General features: G+C 48.6%; 1 protein-coding gene and 1 pseudogene across 3 annotated transcripts in view; both read right to left on the minus strand.

Annotated features, from left to right (window-relative positions):
• PLEKHM1 (pleckstrin homology and RUN domain containing M1) overlaps positions 1-13,218 on the minus strand; it is a 57,102-nt gene extending 43,884 nt beyond the window's left edge. For all 3 annotated transcript variants that reach the window (XM_030923754.1, XM_010383621.2, XM_010383619.2), the window contains exons 1-3: positions 13,053-13,218; positions 5,614-5,702; positions 1,458-1,705 (exon numbers count right to left, since the gene is read on the minus strand). In XM_030923754.1, the coding sequence (XP_030779614.1) occupies positions 1,458-1,705; positions 5,614-5,661 (296 nt within the window). In that variant the 5' untranslated portion in view covers positions 5,662-5,702; positions 13,053-13,218. The remainder of the gene's footprint in view (positions 1-1,457; positions 1,706-5,613; positions 5,703-13,052) is intronic.
• On the minus strand, positions 2,573-2,619 carry LOC115895017 (annotated as a pseudogene).
• Positions 13,219-13,454: the final 236 nt, after the last annotated feature.

A 13,454-nucleotide genomic window follows, 5' to 3' on the forward strand; every position in this document is an offset into this window, starting at 1 on the left:
TTGGTAGTTTGGTTGCAAGGCCAGGAAAGAGAGAGTATTGAATATCAAACCAATAAGGCAACACGTGGCAATGGCTCCACACCCAGCCATGCACCAGAATCCCCTGGGGAACTTGAGAAGGATACAAGTTCTGGGGCCCCAACCTAGTGAATCAGTCTCCAGGCTGGCATCTGGGAGCCTGTGGGCTACAGATCTTTGTTTAGAAAAGTGACTTGACTACAATCATGCAGACTGCAGGGTAGATGTTCTGCATAAGGAGATCAGACCCCAGGTGTACCAAACTCAGTCCCGGAATGCCTCGGTCTGATGTACATGCCCCTCCTCTCAGCTACCACAGTCCCTAGCGTGGGTTTATCTCCCCCAGGGAATGCAGACCACATTCTACTAGGCTCAGTGAGTAAGCTCCAGGGAGCTTCACCTCAGTAAATGTTGACCAGATGACGGACTCAAGGTAAGGCAGAGTGAGGTAAGGGGGACAAATAGAAAGCCAGTGTCACCCAGGAAGGAAGTAAAAACGTGAGACAGGGCAGTGGCAGTCGGCATGGAAAGGAAGATCAGAGACTGACAAGGCTTCTTTGGGCTGACGGTGACATTTAGTAGTCCTTAGAGGCACAGTGCCAGCTACTTGCTCAAAAGTCCAGACACAAGAGATAAGTGTCTCAGAGTGAATATTCATATGCTCTTCCTGATTCCACTCTTTAATAAAAATAACCCCACACCTCCTTAAGAGATAACATTTATGGCCGGGTGCGGTGGCTCACGCCTATAATCCCAGCACTTTCGGAGGCCAAGGTGGGTGGATCACGAGGTCAGGAGTTTGAGACCAGCCTGATCAACATAGTGAAACCCCATCTCTACTAAAAATAAAAAAATTAGCTGGGCATGGTGGTGCGCGCCTGTAATCCCAGCCACTTAGGAGGTTGAGGCAGGAGAATTGCTTGAACCTGGGAGGCGGAGATGCCAGTGAGCCGAGATCGCGCCATTGCACTCCAGCCTGGGTGACAGAGCGAAACTCCGTCCCCCCCCCAAAAAAAACAGATTTACAACTCGGATGTTCGAATAATCTAAGGCAGGGTCAGCAAACATTTTCTGTAAAGGGCCAGATAGTAAATACTTTCGGCTTTGCAGGCCACAAAACCTCTGTTGTAACTATATAACTCTGCCCTAGTGTGGCAAAAAAGGCTGTTCCTGCTAAAGGCGACCAGTCCCAGGGCTCAAAGCAACCACAGGCTCTTGCCTGAGTGCTGAGGGTCTCAAGATCTGCTGGCACGCTGGCTGGGAAGCTTGGTCTAGAGATAAGCCTTTCTAGAAAACACTTTCAACCCCTACCTCACCCTATCTCTATGCTAGAACACAGGGCACCTCTGTTGGCTTCCTGAACAGCTGGGGAGGAAAAGCCAAATGTCCCATACTCTGCTGCTCCTCCCCAAAGCAAAACCTCTCCAGCTAAATCTCACTTGTGGGTGACAGCTTTCAGGAGGGGCCAGAAGACAGGCTGGGGCAGAGGCTTCTGGTGAGCACTTTTCTTCCTTTTTCCTCCAGGCTCAGCTCGGATGTGCTTGGCGTGCAGGCCATGGATAAATACGGCCTCCAGGGCACTGCACATGGTGTTGGCATCTCCGTCTTCACTAGTGACTACTGTGTCCAGGGACACGTACTGCTTCTGCAAGGCCTTCACGGATCCCACCAGCTTCTTCTTGATGACCTAGGCAGTACCACACAGAACACAGGCCTTTAGTGGAAAATGCTATGGAGAGTCCCTAGAGTGTAATCCTTTGCCTGGTGCCAAATACATGTGCAACCACATGCACACACATCTATGGGTGTGTCTGCAGATTCCTTCTGTAAAATTAGCACATTGTTAACTATAGCAAAGAAAGATAAAGCAGAGAGAAGAAAAGGAAAATCACACACACTACCCAGAGACAATCACTGTTATTGTTGTTTTGCATGTCCTTCAGTGCAGACACTTTTTGTTTTTTAGACCAAACTTAAGTGAACTTAGAGTCATATAATCTTGTGTTTAAATATTGGCCCCATCACAGCTGCAGTGACGGGAGCTTGGGTAAATCCATCTAGAACAAGGGTGGGGCTTCCCACCTTTTTCACATGGACAAGTTTCTGTAGAGAATCAATAAGCCAAGAGGCAAAAACAAACAAACAAACAAAAAACACCCACACTGCTTTAGAACAATAAAAACATGAGGAGAACAGGAGCATGGTTTACGTTAAGAAAGATCCTAGGCTGGGCGTGGTGGCTCAAGCCCGTAATCCTAGAACTTTGGGAGGTCAGAGGCAGGAGGACTGCTTGAGTCCAGGAGTTCAAGGCTGCAGTGAACTATGACCACACCACTGTACTCCAGCCTGGGCAACGCAGCAAGACCTTGTCTCAAAAAAGAAAGAAAAAAAAGAAAGATCCTGGGCCTGGAAGCCAGAGGACTAGGCCCAGTCCCAGCTGTCAGTAACCAGACAGGCCTCCTCAGACCTTCCACTTAACTTCTTTGAGCCCCAATTTCCTCATCTGTTAAAGTGGAAATAATACTTTCTGATCTATAGTATTTTTTTTCAGGGAAGTGGTTTCTGGTGAAAACCAGAAAACCTACTAGATAAATTCTAAAAAGAGGCTGGGTGCGGTGGCTCATGCCTGTAATCCCAACACTTTGGGAGGCCAAGGCGGGTGGATCACTTGAGGTGAGGAGTTTGAGATCAGCCTGGCAAACATGGTGAAACTCTGTCTCTACTAAAAATGCAAAAATTAGCCAGGTGTGGTGATGAGCGCCTGTAATCCCACCTACTTAGGAGGCTGAGGCAGGAGAATCACTTAAACCTGGGAGGTAGAGGTTGTAGTGAGCCAAAATCGTACTACTACACTACAGCCTGGGTGGCAGAGTGAGACTCCATCTCAAAAAATATATATATGTATATATATATATATATATATAAGCTGAGTGTGGCACTAAGACTAGTGTTTTATTCATCCTTGTGTCAATACTTGGCACTGTGCCTGGCACATAGAAATATTCAATAAATGTTTGTTAAATGAAGACACCACAAAATGTACATAGAGTCTTTTGGAAATATACAGTAAAAATTAAGCATAATTATAAGTATGTGAAAATCACATAAGTGTTTGGAAAAGGACTGGAAGGGATTAAAGAAAAACTGGTTTGAATTGTTGGGTGATAGGATTATGGATACATATTTTAATATTTTATTTTGATTTCAGTCAAAACTATGTTAACATTCTTTGAAGTTAAATTTGAAAAAATATAACAGCTTTAATGAGATATAATTCATATACCATAAAATACACCCATTTAAAGTATACAGTTCAATTGCTTCTAGTATATTAACACAATTGTGCAACCATCACCACTATCTAATTTTAGAAGATTTTTCTGGCTAGGCACGGTGGCTCACGTCTGTAATCCCAGCACTTCAGGAGGCCAAGACGAGTGGATCACCTGAGGTCAGGAGTTCGAGACCAGCCTGGCCAACATAGTGAAACCCTGTCTCTACTAAAAATACAAAAATTAGCCAGGCGTGGTGGTGTGCACCCATAATCCCAGATACTTGGGAGGCTGAGGCATGAGAATTGCTTGAACCTGGGACGTGGAGTTTGTGGTGAGTCAAGATTGTGCCACTGCACTCCAGCCTGGGCGGCAGAGTGAGACTCAAAAAAAAAAAAAAAAAAAAAAAGATTTTCATCACCCCAAAAAGAAATACTGATATATTAGTGATTGCCAGGGGCTGGGAGAAAGGGGAATAGGAAGTGAATGAAGTCACTAACCTATTTTCTATTTCTGTGGTTTTTCGTATTTTGTACATCTCACATGAATAGATATGAACACAACATATGACCCTTTGAATCTGACTTCTTTCACTTAGCACAATATTTTCCACCATGTTGTAGCATGTATCAGGACGTCATCCCTTTTTATTGCCAGAAAATATTCCTTTGCATAGATATACCACATTTTATTCATCCATTCATCAGTTAATAGACATTTGGGTTGTTTCTACTCTTTTGCTATTATCAATAATGCTGCTATGAACATCCATGTACAAGTTTTTGAGTGGACTTACATTTTTAGTTCTCTTGGGTATATATCTAGGAGTGGAATTGTATACATAATTCTATGTTTAACTTATCAAGGAACTGCCAAACTATTTGCCAAAGTGGCTGCACTATTTTACATTCCCACCAGCAATATCTGAGTTCCAATCTCTCCACATTTTTGCCAATACTAGTTGTCGTTTTTTTTATTACAGCCATCCTAGGGGGTGTGAAGTAGTATCTCACTGTGGTTTCGACGTCCATTTCCCTGATGTCTAATGATAATGAGCATCTTTACTGGCCATGTATGTATCTTCTTTGGAGAAGTGTCTATTCAAATCCTCTACCCATTTTATAACTGGATTATTTGTCTCTTTATTGTTGAGTTATAAGTGTTCTTTATATGTTCTGGATACTAGACTCTTATCAGATATTTGATTTTCAAATATTTTCTCCCATTCTGTGGGTTGTCTTTTCATTTTCTCGATAGTATCCTTTGAAGCTCAAAAGTTTTTAATCTTGAAATAGTTTAATTTTAAATGTTCTTTTAAACGCAAGACGTTATTAGTATATTATATTTAAAAAGCACATACACACTTCGTTCAACTGAGCACCTACTAGGTGTTGGGTTAGGGTATACAGGGAGAAGTAAGGCATACCCTCAAGAAATGCATACCCTCATGGAGTCAGTTTGTGCAGCGGTTGTTAGAAGGCTGAGTTGGCCAGGGTTCTGCCCTAGCTCTGGAGGGTCCTGGGGTGGGATTTGGCCGGGGGTGGGAGAGTGGGGGTGCAGAGGGGAAGGAAGAGCCTCTGCATGAAAGCCAGCTGGGAAACAGGTGGAACTGGACTCTCCTGTGGCCAGGACGGGGAAAGGCACATCTCTGAGGGCTATAGTTTCTTTCAAGCAGAGAGTTCTCTGAGCTGGGAAGCAGCAGTAGGGAGGAAAGGGAAATCCTGGCTTCTCCCTGAAAGCCACCTCAGGATGCTGCTAAGGAACCAGCCCCAAAGCTACCTGACTTCCTGCCTTTCCAAGGGAACAGAGAGCTCCACCCAGAGTACCCAAGACAGCCCAGGAGGGTGCAAAGGGCTCTCCAAGAAAAGGTCCTAGGGGGCTCCAGTGAACTGCTCACAAATAATTACATTTAGAATATCCTAGAAAATGGTTAGTGTTCAGATATATGTAAGTTACCAATTTACCCCCATTACTGAAACAACAAACCAGTGCCTGGGAATACCTGTTTCCCACCAATTCAGTGCTTTGGCCAGACTGTGACCAAATCATGGCCTAAGGGCAGAGGGCTGAAGGGCTGAATGGAAATCCTTGGTCTTCAGGTTACTGATCTTAAATTCCCACTGCTTTTTGTAATGTCCATCTTATCACCAATAAGGTGATCTAGAAAGGACAGGGTCTCCTTGGAGCCTGCTTGTGCTGTAACTTTTTCTCAGCCTGGCCTCTCTTGCAGGACAGTGCCCATTCATTTCGAAGTGAGCCAAGCAGATGAAATGACCGTCCCCTGCAGCCCTTCCCCACCCTTGATCCTCCCTCGCCCACCTACCGGGATGGCAGCCTGGGGGTCCAGTCCATTCTCCACCACTGAGAGCATCTCCACTCACGCAGCTACTCCCTCGGAGAATCACATGGCACCTGAAGAGACAGATGGCAGCCAGATGAATGGGCAGGCAACTATCCCCCAGCCAGAGTCCTTTCCCAGCAAGCAGCAGGAGGTCAGCCTCTCTTACTCAAACCACAGCTGAAAGGCCTTTGAAGAGCACAAAAGTTAAAACTGATAATGGATTTGAAGGAAGGAAGCGAGGAAAGTCCAGGGGGCTCAGTCCTTGGGAGGCAAGGAGTCCTGGGTGCCGGGGGTGGGTCCACCCCACGGAGTGGGTGGTAAGGGCGCTTCACATCAAATGCTGCCCAGAAAGCCAGGGCTCTGTAGGATCGAAACCTGTAGGCAGGGAATGACAGGCTGATTCGGATACGGAGCTGCGGGTTCGAGGGGAAGGCTGCAGTTGAAAGTGGCAGGAACCCACTGGGACCAGGAAGCAGGGGCTCACATTCAGGGGCTGGGTCCTGCAACACCCTGCCCCCACCCCTCACTCCTTGTTCCAGTCCAATGTCTGCCAGCTCAGCAGTAAAAAGTACAACTGGAATGGCTTCAAAAGGGAAGGGCTCCCTTGCTACACTTCTGCTTCTCAACAGGGCTTTGAGGGTCTGGTGTGAGCAGCACAGACAGGGACTTGTCTAATCAGGACAACCACAAGGTCTCATCGCAATTTGCCACTAACCAGGTAGGCATGCAGAGACCTCTCAGATGGAGAATGTGTACACGCCTGTCACAGAGCCTGATATGTGCCTGTACCTGATATGTTGTACCTGGTATCTGTCATCCCAGTGGATGTGGCCACCTAAACCTACAGACCAAGAATGTCATCGCCTAAATGAGTATGCAGGAAGAGTTGAAGTCAGTGAGTGGTTAAATCCCTCAGGGCTGCCAGATTCCTCCTGGGAGTGGGTGGGGTAGGGTGGGGTAGGGCCTGAGCCTGAGGGGGCTGCTGGCTGGCTTGGCCCCACCCCAGAAACTTGGACAGACCTGGGCTAGGCAGGCACATTCATACGTAAACAAATCTCTAGTGAATGCCCGGCTGAGCATCAGGGGAACGCTGGGAAAGGTGATGGCTGTCTCGGCTCTCAAACAATCACCGCACAAAGAAGTTAACAAAACCAAGAAAAGTTAAATGGGCTCGATTCTCTTTACATATATTGCCTAATTTATAGTCCTCCTAAGCACCCTAGGAGTGCTGTTTTATTGTCTCCACCTGACAGATAAGGAAATGGCAGCTGACCCAGGTCAAGAACATTCCTGAGGTCCCAGGGCTGATAAGCGGCCTGACTCCACCACCAGCCTCCAGAAGGAGGCCAACCCCAGCCCTAGGAAAACCAGATTGCTGAGTGAGTGCTGTAAACCAAAATTAAAATTATAAGCCCCCAAACTGCCTGAATGAGCCCCCCTTGGCCAAAGGGATTTTGAAAAAACCTAAAAACTGAGTTCAGGCCATGACAGGAAGTGGGGCGTGGGCCATGCCTCATCCTAGCCTCTCCCTTTTGGAGCTTAGACACAACTGAGCAGCATTAACATTAAAACAGACTAAGACTGACAGAACAGACTCTCAGCAATTAAGATACCAACTCCAACCTGACTAGGGTCTAACATCACATGGGAGATAACAGGCCCTAAAGGAAATCATTTTACCACCAAGTATATTTCTTCGACATATTTTGGGATGGCCCTGCAAAGCCATCTCTTGTGGGGAAAATTTATATCCTGCAGAGATTCCCTTCCCTTTCTCGGCCTTTTCCTGATCTAGGAGAGATTTAACTAAGAGTCTGACACCTTAGAGACATCTACCATTTATTCTCTTGAAGGCTTCATCTACATAACATGAACCTTGGCTTCCATAACCCACCTTATCTTAACCCCAAGCTTTTCTTTCTGCTGACTTTAACTTTTTAGGTAAAGTTTAACTCTTTCAACCAATTGCCAATCAGGAAATCTTTTAATCCACTTTACCCTGCCCCCACCAATGTATACCTTACATGTATTAATTTATGTCTTTGCCTGTAACTTGGATAAAAATCAAGCTGTAACCCAATCACCTTGGGCACATGTTCTTAGGGCCTCCCAGGACTATGTCACGGGTCACGGGAGGCCCTGAGAACCTCTTCCAATATTTAACAGAGTTTGGCTTTTTCATCAACAGTGCCATCACCTCAGAGCTAGGATTCCAGGGGTAGTCTGGGAAGACCCCTTCACTGGAGGCCGGGAACAGGGGGTGCAGGGAAACTTAAGGCCAGTGTGGCAGGAAAGGTTTCCTGGACAGCACTGGAGCAGCATGAGGTTTGGAAAGCAGACAGGCAGGCTGGCCCTAAAAATGGTGGAAAGTGCTCTGATTGGATCTCTGGCCTCTGGGGATAGCAGAGGGCAAACAGGACACAGGGAGTCAGGACCCAGAGCCAACCTCCCTAAGTCAGGTCCCTTAGGAGGAAGCAGGCGTGTGTGGAGGATGGTTCCTGCGGACCCAGTAATAGGCCAGGCACTGCAGACGGCCAGAAGAGTCTCAGTTCTGACTACAGCCCCATCTGACTGCCTCACCATTCACCATGGTCTGCTCCCAGCTACCCAGGGATTCTCAGGGCCCTCCTCCGGAAACCAGTTCCCCATTCTGGCCATGGGGTGACAGGAAAAGGGGGTTGTATGCTATGGTGACTCTGCATCTAAGGTCACTTCCAGAAACAGGCCTGGTCTTGAGGTCAGGCTCTGTCAAGGCCACCGTTGTGCAGCTCAGCAGGCCACATCCAGCTTCTCTGGCTCCAAAACCCTGGGCTCCAATCCCAGTCCACAATTCCAGTGGTCTAAAGCCCTCAGGCCCACCCTTCTAGACAGAGCCCAAAGCCCCAAAGTTGCCCTTCCCTTAGCCAGCTACAGGGTGGGACCCTAAGGGCTTAAACCCAATAATTTGAATAATAGCCCAGGCCCATTAAGACCTCATTAACTAATTAGCTGAGAATAATAGAGTATTCACAGAGTATTCACTGGGAGGGACAGGCCATTGGTAAGTGGGTGCTCTGGCCAAGTAACCGTATGCTAAGAAAACAAAATAGGCCAGGTGCCGTAGGCCAGCTGCCATGGCCTACACCTGTAATCCCAGCACTTTGGGAGGCCGAGGCAGGAGAATCACTTGAGGTCAAATTAGCTGGGCATGGTGGCCCATGCCTGTAATACCAGCTACTCGGGAGGCTGAGGCAGGAGAACCGCTTGAACCCAGGAGGAGGAGGTTGCAGTGAGTCGAGATTGTGCTACTGCACTCCAGCCTGGGCAGCAAAGCAAGAATAAACAAATAAATAATTTATTTCTCTAAATAAATAAATAATAAAATAAACTGAAGCTAAGAGAGACAGGGCCAGATAAGAGAAGGGTCACTTGGCCTAAAACAGAGTCAGAAATGCCACAAAATGACTGACAAGAGCTCAGATAAATCCAGCAGAAGAGCCACTTGAAAATTCACAAGATAGGACTGAGCCTCTAGGGTTCCAGCCACAATGCAGGACACTTCTGTTCGTAGGCAGCCATAGCACCCCACCTATCCGTGTCTGTTCCATCATGCTCAGGGAGGCAGGGCTCAGATGGTCAGTGACATAAGAACTCACGGCGGGATCGGAAGAAGGCTTTGTGTCTCTTGACTGTGGGGACAGCACTGCGTCACCCACCCTGGTGGCCCAGACTCTGAATCTACCATCCTATGGAACTGGTTCCACTTTCTGTCCTCAAAACGCTCTTCATTGACACCAAGAACCAAAGTGAAGAGAGGCGTGGCTTCAAGGAGACCTACCTGAAGGGAGTAAGGCAAAGTTGGGCAACACTACCCAAGGGCCCTTGAACATGACTGGTGAAAGCTTAGCAGGGGAAAGGTGACTGGTGCCATTTAGGAAGTCCCAAATCATACCAAGTCTACTGCCACCCTATGTATTGATTCACCCTCACATGGCTCTCCAGAGTGCAGAAAGCAGGCTTCTCTGATGTTCCTCTCTAACCTCATTTAATTCTTACAGCAATCCCGTGAGAGAGTGATTATCCTTGTTTTACAGAGGACAAAACTGAGGCTCAGTAGCAATGGGTCTTGGGTAAGGGACAGAACTCTCTGGCTTCTTCATCCCAACTCCTGCATCTTTCCCTGGACCAAAAGGCCTCAGGTCTTTGGCTCAAATTCAGGCAAACTATTATTTCTTCTACAGAGGTACTCGGAAGCTCCATTTCATCACAGAAGGTCTAAAACCAACAAGAAACAGTTCTGTCAATCAGATTTATAGCCCCAACCAGCTGAGCCCAGTTCCTACCAATGCTCCTGAAGTCTCAGAGTTATACTTTCTTAAATGTTCCAACATAGTTAGGAAGGAACAGTTTTGGTTGGTTTCCTGCATTATACTACCTGGCCTTCTCTATATGTCCAATTTCACTTCCTCCAGAGATCAAGGAAGCAAAAAAAGAGAATGACTTGGATGAGACTTACATTAAAAGAAGAAAGGTATAACCTGGTTTCACCACTCTCAAAACACTCCACCATCAGTGAACAGCAACCTCTTCTCTCGAGGGACTTCTCAGCCACTCCCCACGGCCTTCTCTCCACTGCCTGAATTGTGTAACTGGCTGTTCAGAGCCACAGCCTGGCTTTAAGCCATCCAACTGCTGTACCAATTGATGAGTCATGTTTTTTCAATTGGAAAAGAATGACAAAGTTATCCTCTGATTCAGAAAGGCCGCTGATCTTTCAGGCATGTGAGTGCTGACTGAGGAAACTGCACCCCTGTCCACCTGAGGAAAGCTGGATTTCTGTGATGGGTGGGGTGGTGGGGGTCGGAGCTTTGAAGCAATTAAATACCGGATGAAGAGTGAGAAACTTCTAGCTTGTGATTCCCAGACTCAGGGCTAGTGGATGAGGGCAGAATTGTGGAGTCAGTGAACACTGGCTATCTTTCTTTCCTCCCTCCTTCCTTCCATCCAATAACACCCATCTTCCCTATATTCTTGTCCCATATCCCAGAGGAGTCTAACAAGGACCAAACTCTGAATGAAAACAGGACTGTTGCCTCACCCATTCACCAATGTATTTCTAGTACCTAGAACAGTGCTTGGCAAACACTGGTGCTCAAAAAATAAGCTGTTGAATGAATTGATTAATAAAAACAAGGCACAGGGCAGGTATCTCCATTTCACCCAATGTGGGAAGTTGGGGTATAACAACTGTTAAGTGCTGGGGCAACTGTGGAGCTCCTGTCATTAAGCCAAGCTGCCAATAAGGCTGAAAACAACTTAAATATACTGCATATTAATGGGAGGACATTGACGGTAAACAGTATTCACTTTTTCAAAGGAATACGACTATAAATGGCAAGCAGAGACAATGCTCTTTGGGGCCCTTTAAAACTGCAATCAGCCAGACACTGTGGCTCACGCCTGTAATCAATCCCAGCACTTTGGGAGGCCGAGGTGGGTGGATCACCTGAGATCGGGAGTTGGAGACCAGCCTCATCAACAGAGAAACCTCTATCTCTACTAAAAATACAAAACTAGCCAGGCATGGTGGTGTATGCCTGTAATCCCAGCTACTTGGGAGGCTGAGGCAGGAGAATCACTTGAACCTGGGAGGCAGAGGTTGCGGTGAGCCGAGATCGTGCCACTGCAGTCCAGCCTGGGCAACAAGAGTAAAACTCCATTGCAAAAAAAAAAAAAAAGAAAGAAAGAAAAAAAAAAACTGCAATCAAATGGCTCACCCATCTGATGCCGGGTCCTCGGGATTCAGAGAAAATGTGTACCAAAAAGCCCCCAGGAAACTATAAACGCTGAGCATGAGACTTGGGTGCCTCTGGAATGTCCTTCTGCCTCAGCTGCTCTGAGATAACGTGGTTCCCTGTGTTCATGGAACCCAAGTGGCCAAAAGTCAATGATCCAGCACTTGCAAGAAAAGAAAGCGATTCAAGAGCCTCTGTACCCACCTAGACCTCAGCCTCCCCAGGATCTACTCACCTATACTCTTCACAACAGGTAACACTGCCTCTGACACCCATCATATCCCCTGAATTCAGCATCAGGATTGATCTGCCATCAGCTCTGGCAGGGAGAGGCCCTTACAAGTGCCAGGAAAAGGAACATGAACAATGTTCTGTGACCACAGCCAACACCACGCAGAACTTCCCAGAGGCTCTCCAGGGCCAGAACACCAGCCAGAAGGAAGTGACAGCTTCCATCATTCTGTGCTAAGTGAGCTGAGTAAGTGGCCATCTCTCACCTTCCAGATATTTGAATACCTACCATTCCAGCAGCCAGCACAAGTCATTTAATGTAAATGCCAGAAACACAGTCCCTGAGGACAGGTACAGGAGACCAGATGCCAGGAAAAACCCCGGCCCCACCCAAGAGTTGGGGAGAGCCCACTGTTCCTCCACCCTTATTTACCACCTGAGCCCCTACACCCGCCAATCATGCTGCTCAGTCTCTAACTGCGGGTCTGAGTGAGCACCTACATTTGGCTGTTGAGGGGCAGCTGGTGGAGTTGGCAGGAGACTGCACTAAAGTTCTCAGGTTGAATGGGAGTTGCGTCCAGGGAAGGAATGGACGCAGAGTTGGGGTGAAGAGTTGCGGTCGGTCAGCGGGGGTGAAAAGACATGGAGATGTCATTTTTAACAAGATTGGGTGAGGGTGGTAGGAAAGGAGACAGCAAGAGTTAGGGATAGTTTGGCAAAGACTTAGGGATGGGGTGTCCTCAGTACGGCAGGAGACGCAAAGGAAGGTATACAGTGGGCTAGGAGACTAAGGACGAGAAGACACAGTTAAGACTTGAAATAAGGCTGAGATCGGAGTTATCCGGAAGAAAGCGGTGAGCTCAACAGGGCACCTACTTTGGGGGTGGGTCTTAGATGAGAAGGCAGAGGTAGAGTGTTTGGGATGAGCAGATCTTGGAGAGCTGGACAGGGGATGGGGGTGACTGGGATAAGAAAGCTGAGCCAGAGAAGGGGAAACCTGAATGGTGCGTCTTGGGGACGTGAGCGAGGAGCATCGGGATTACCAGAGGGGTCGGGAGAGACGATGAGATGTGTCAGGGCGGGGCGAAGAGACGTGGCCGAGATCGGGGTTGGAACTGAGGTAAAGTGGGGTCACGAGTGAAGCTGCATTTAAGCAAGACCGCCGGTGAGAGAATGCGGGCGCGGATTGGGGGCTGGACAGACGTGGGGCACGGGGCCACAGCGGCGCTGCAGGGGGAAGGCTGGATGGGAGGGGGGCGGGCGCGGGCTGGGCAGAGCTGAGGGCTCTGAAGCCGGGCAGTCTCAGGGTAACCAGGGACTGGGGATCGCGGAGGGAGCAGGAGCCCCACCGCCCGTTCGCGCCTCGGCCCCGCCGACCCTCCGCCGCCCTCCTCGCATCTTGACCCCCTAACTCACCAAGCGGAGCGAGGAGCGAGGCTGGGGGAGCTCCCGGCCGCTGCAGCTCCTCAGCACTCGGAGCAGACGATGCGGCCTCTCGGCCACTGACAACAGGAAGCGGCGCCCGCGGCCCCTGACGCCATCACGTTGGCTCGGCGCTCCGGCCCTGCCCCCGGCCCGCCGTGCCAATCGCGCGGCCCGAAGGAGCCTTGGGGCGGGGCCAGCTGCTCCCGGAAGTCCCTGGGAGCTGAGCCCCAGGGCAGATGCGAGGTGTAGGAGGCTGGGGAGCCGGGGGTGCCTGCTGGGCGCAAATAGGCGAAGGCACCGGTGTCAGGGGGAACGCGTCAGTTACCGCCCGCCTTCCGCAGGTCTACGTCAAACTAGATCCTGGCTTCTGGGTTCCTGACCTCGTTTGGCCTC

This window comes from Rhinopithecus roxellana, chromosome 19 (genome assembly GCF_007565055.1).
Source record: "Rhinopithecus roxellana isolate Shanxi Qingling chromosome 19, ASM756505v1, whole genome shotgun sequence".
Lineage (NCBI taxonomy): Eukaryota > Metazoa > Chordata > Mammalia > Primates > Cercopithecidae > Rhinopithecus > Rhinopithecus roxellana.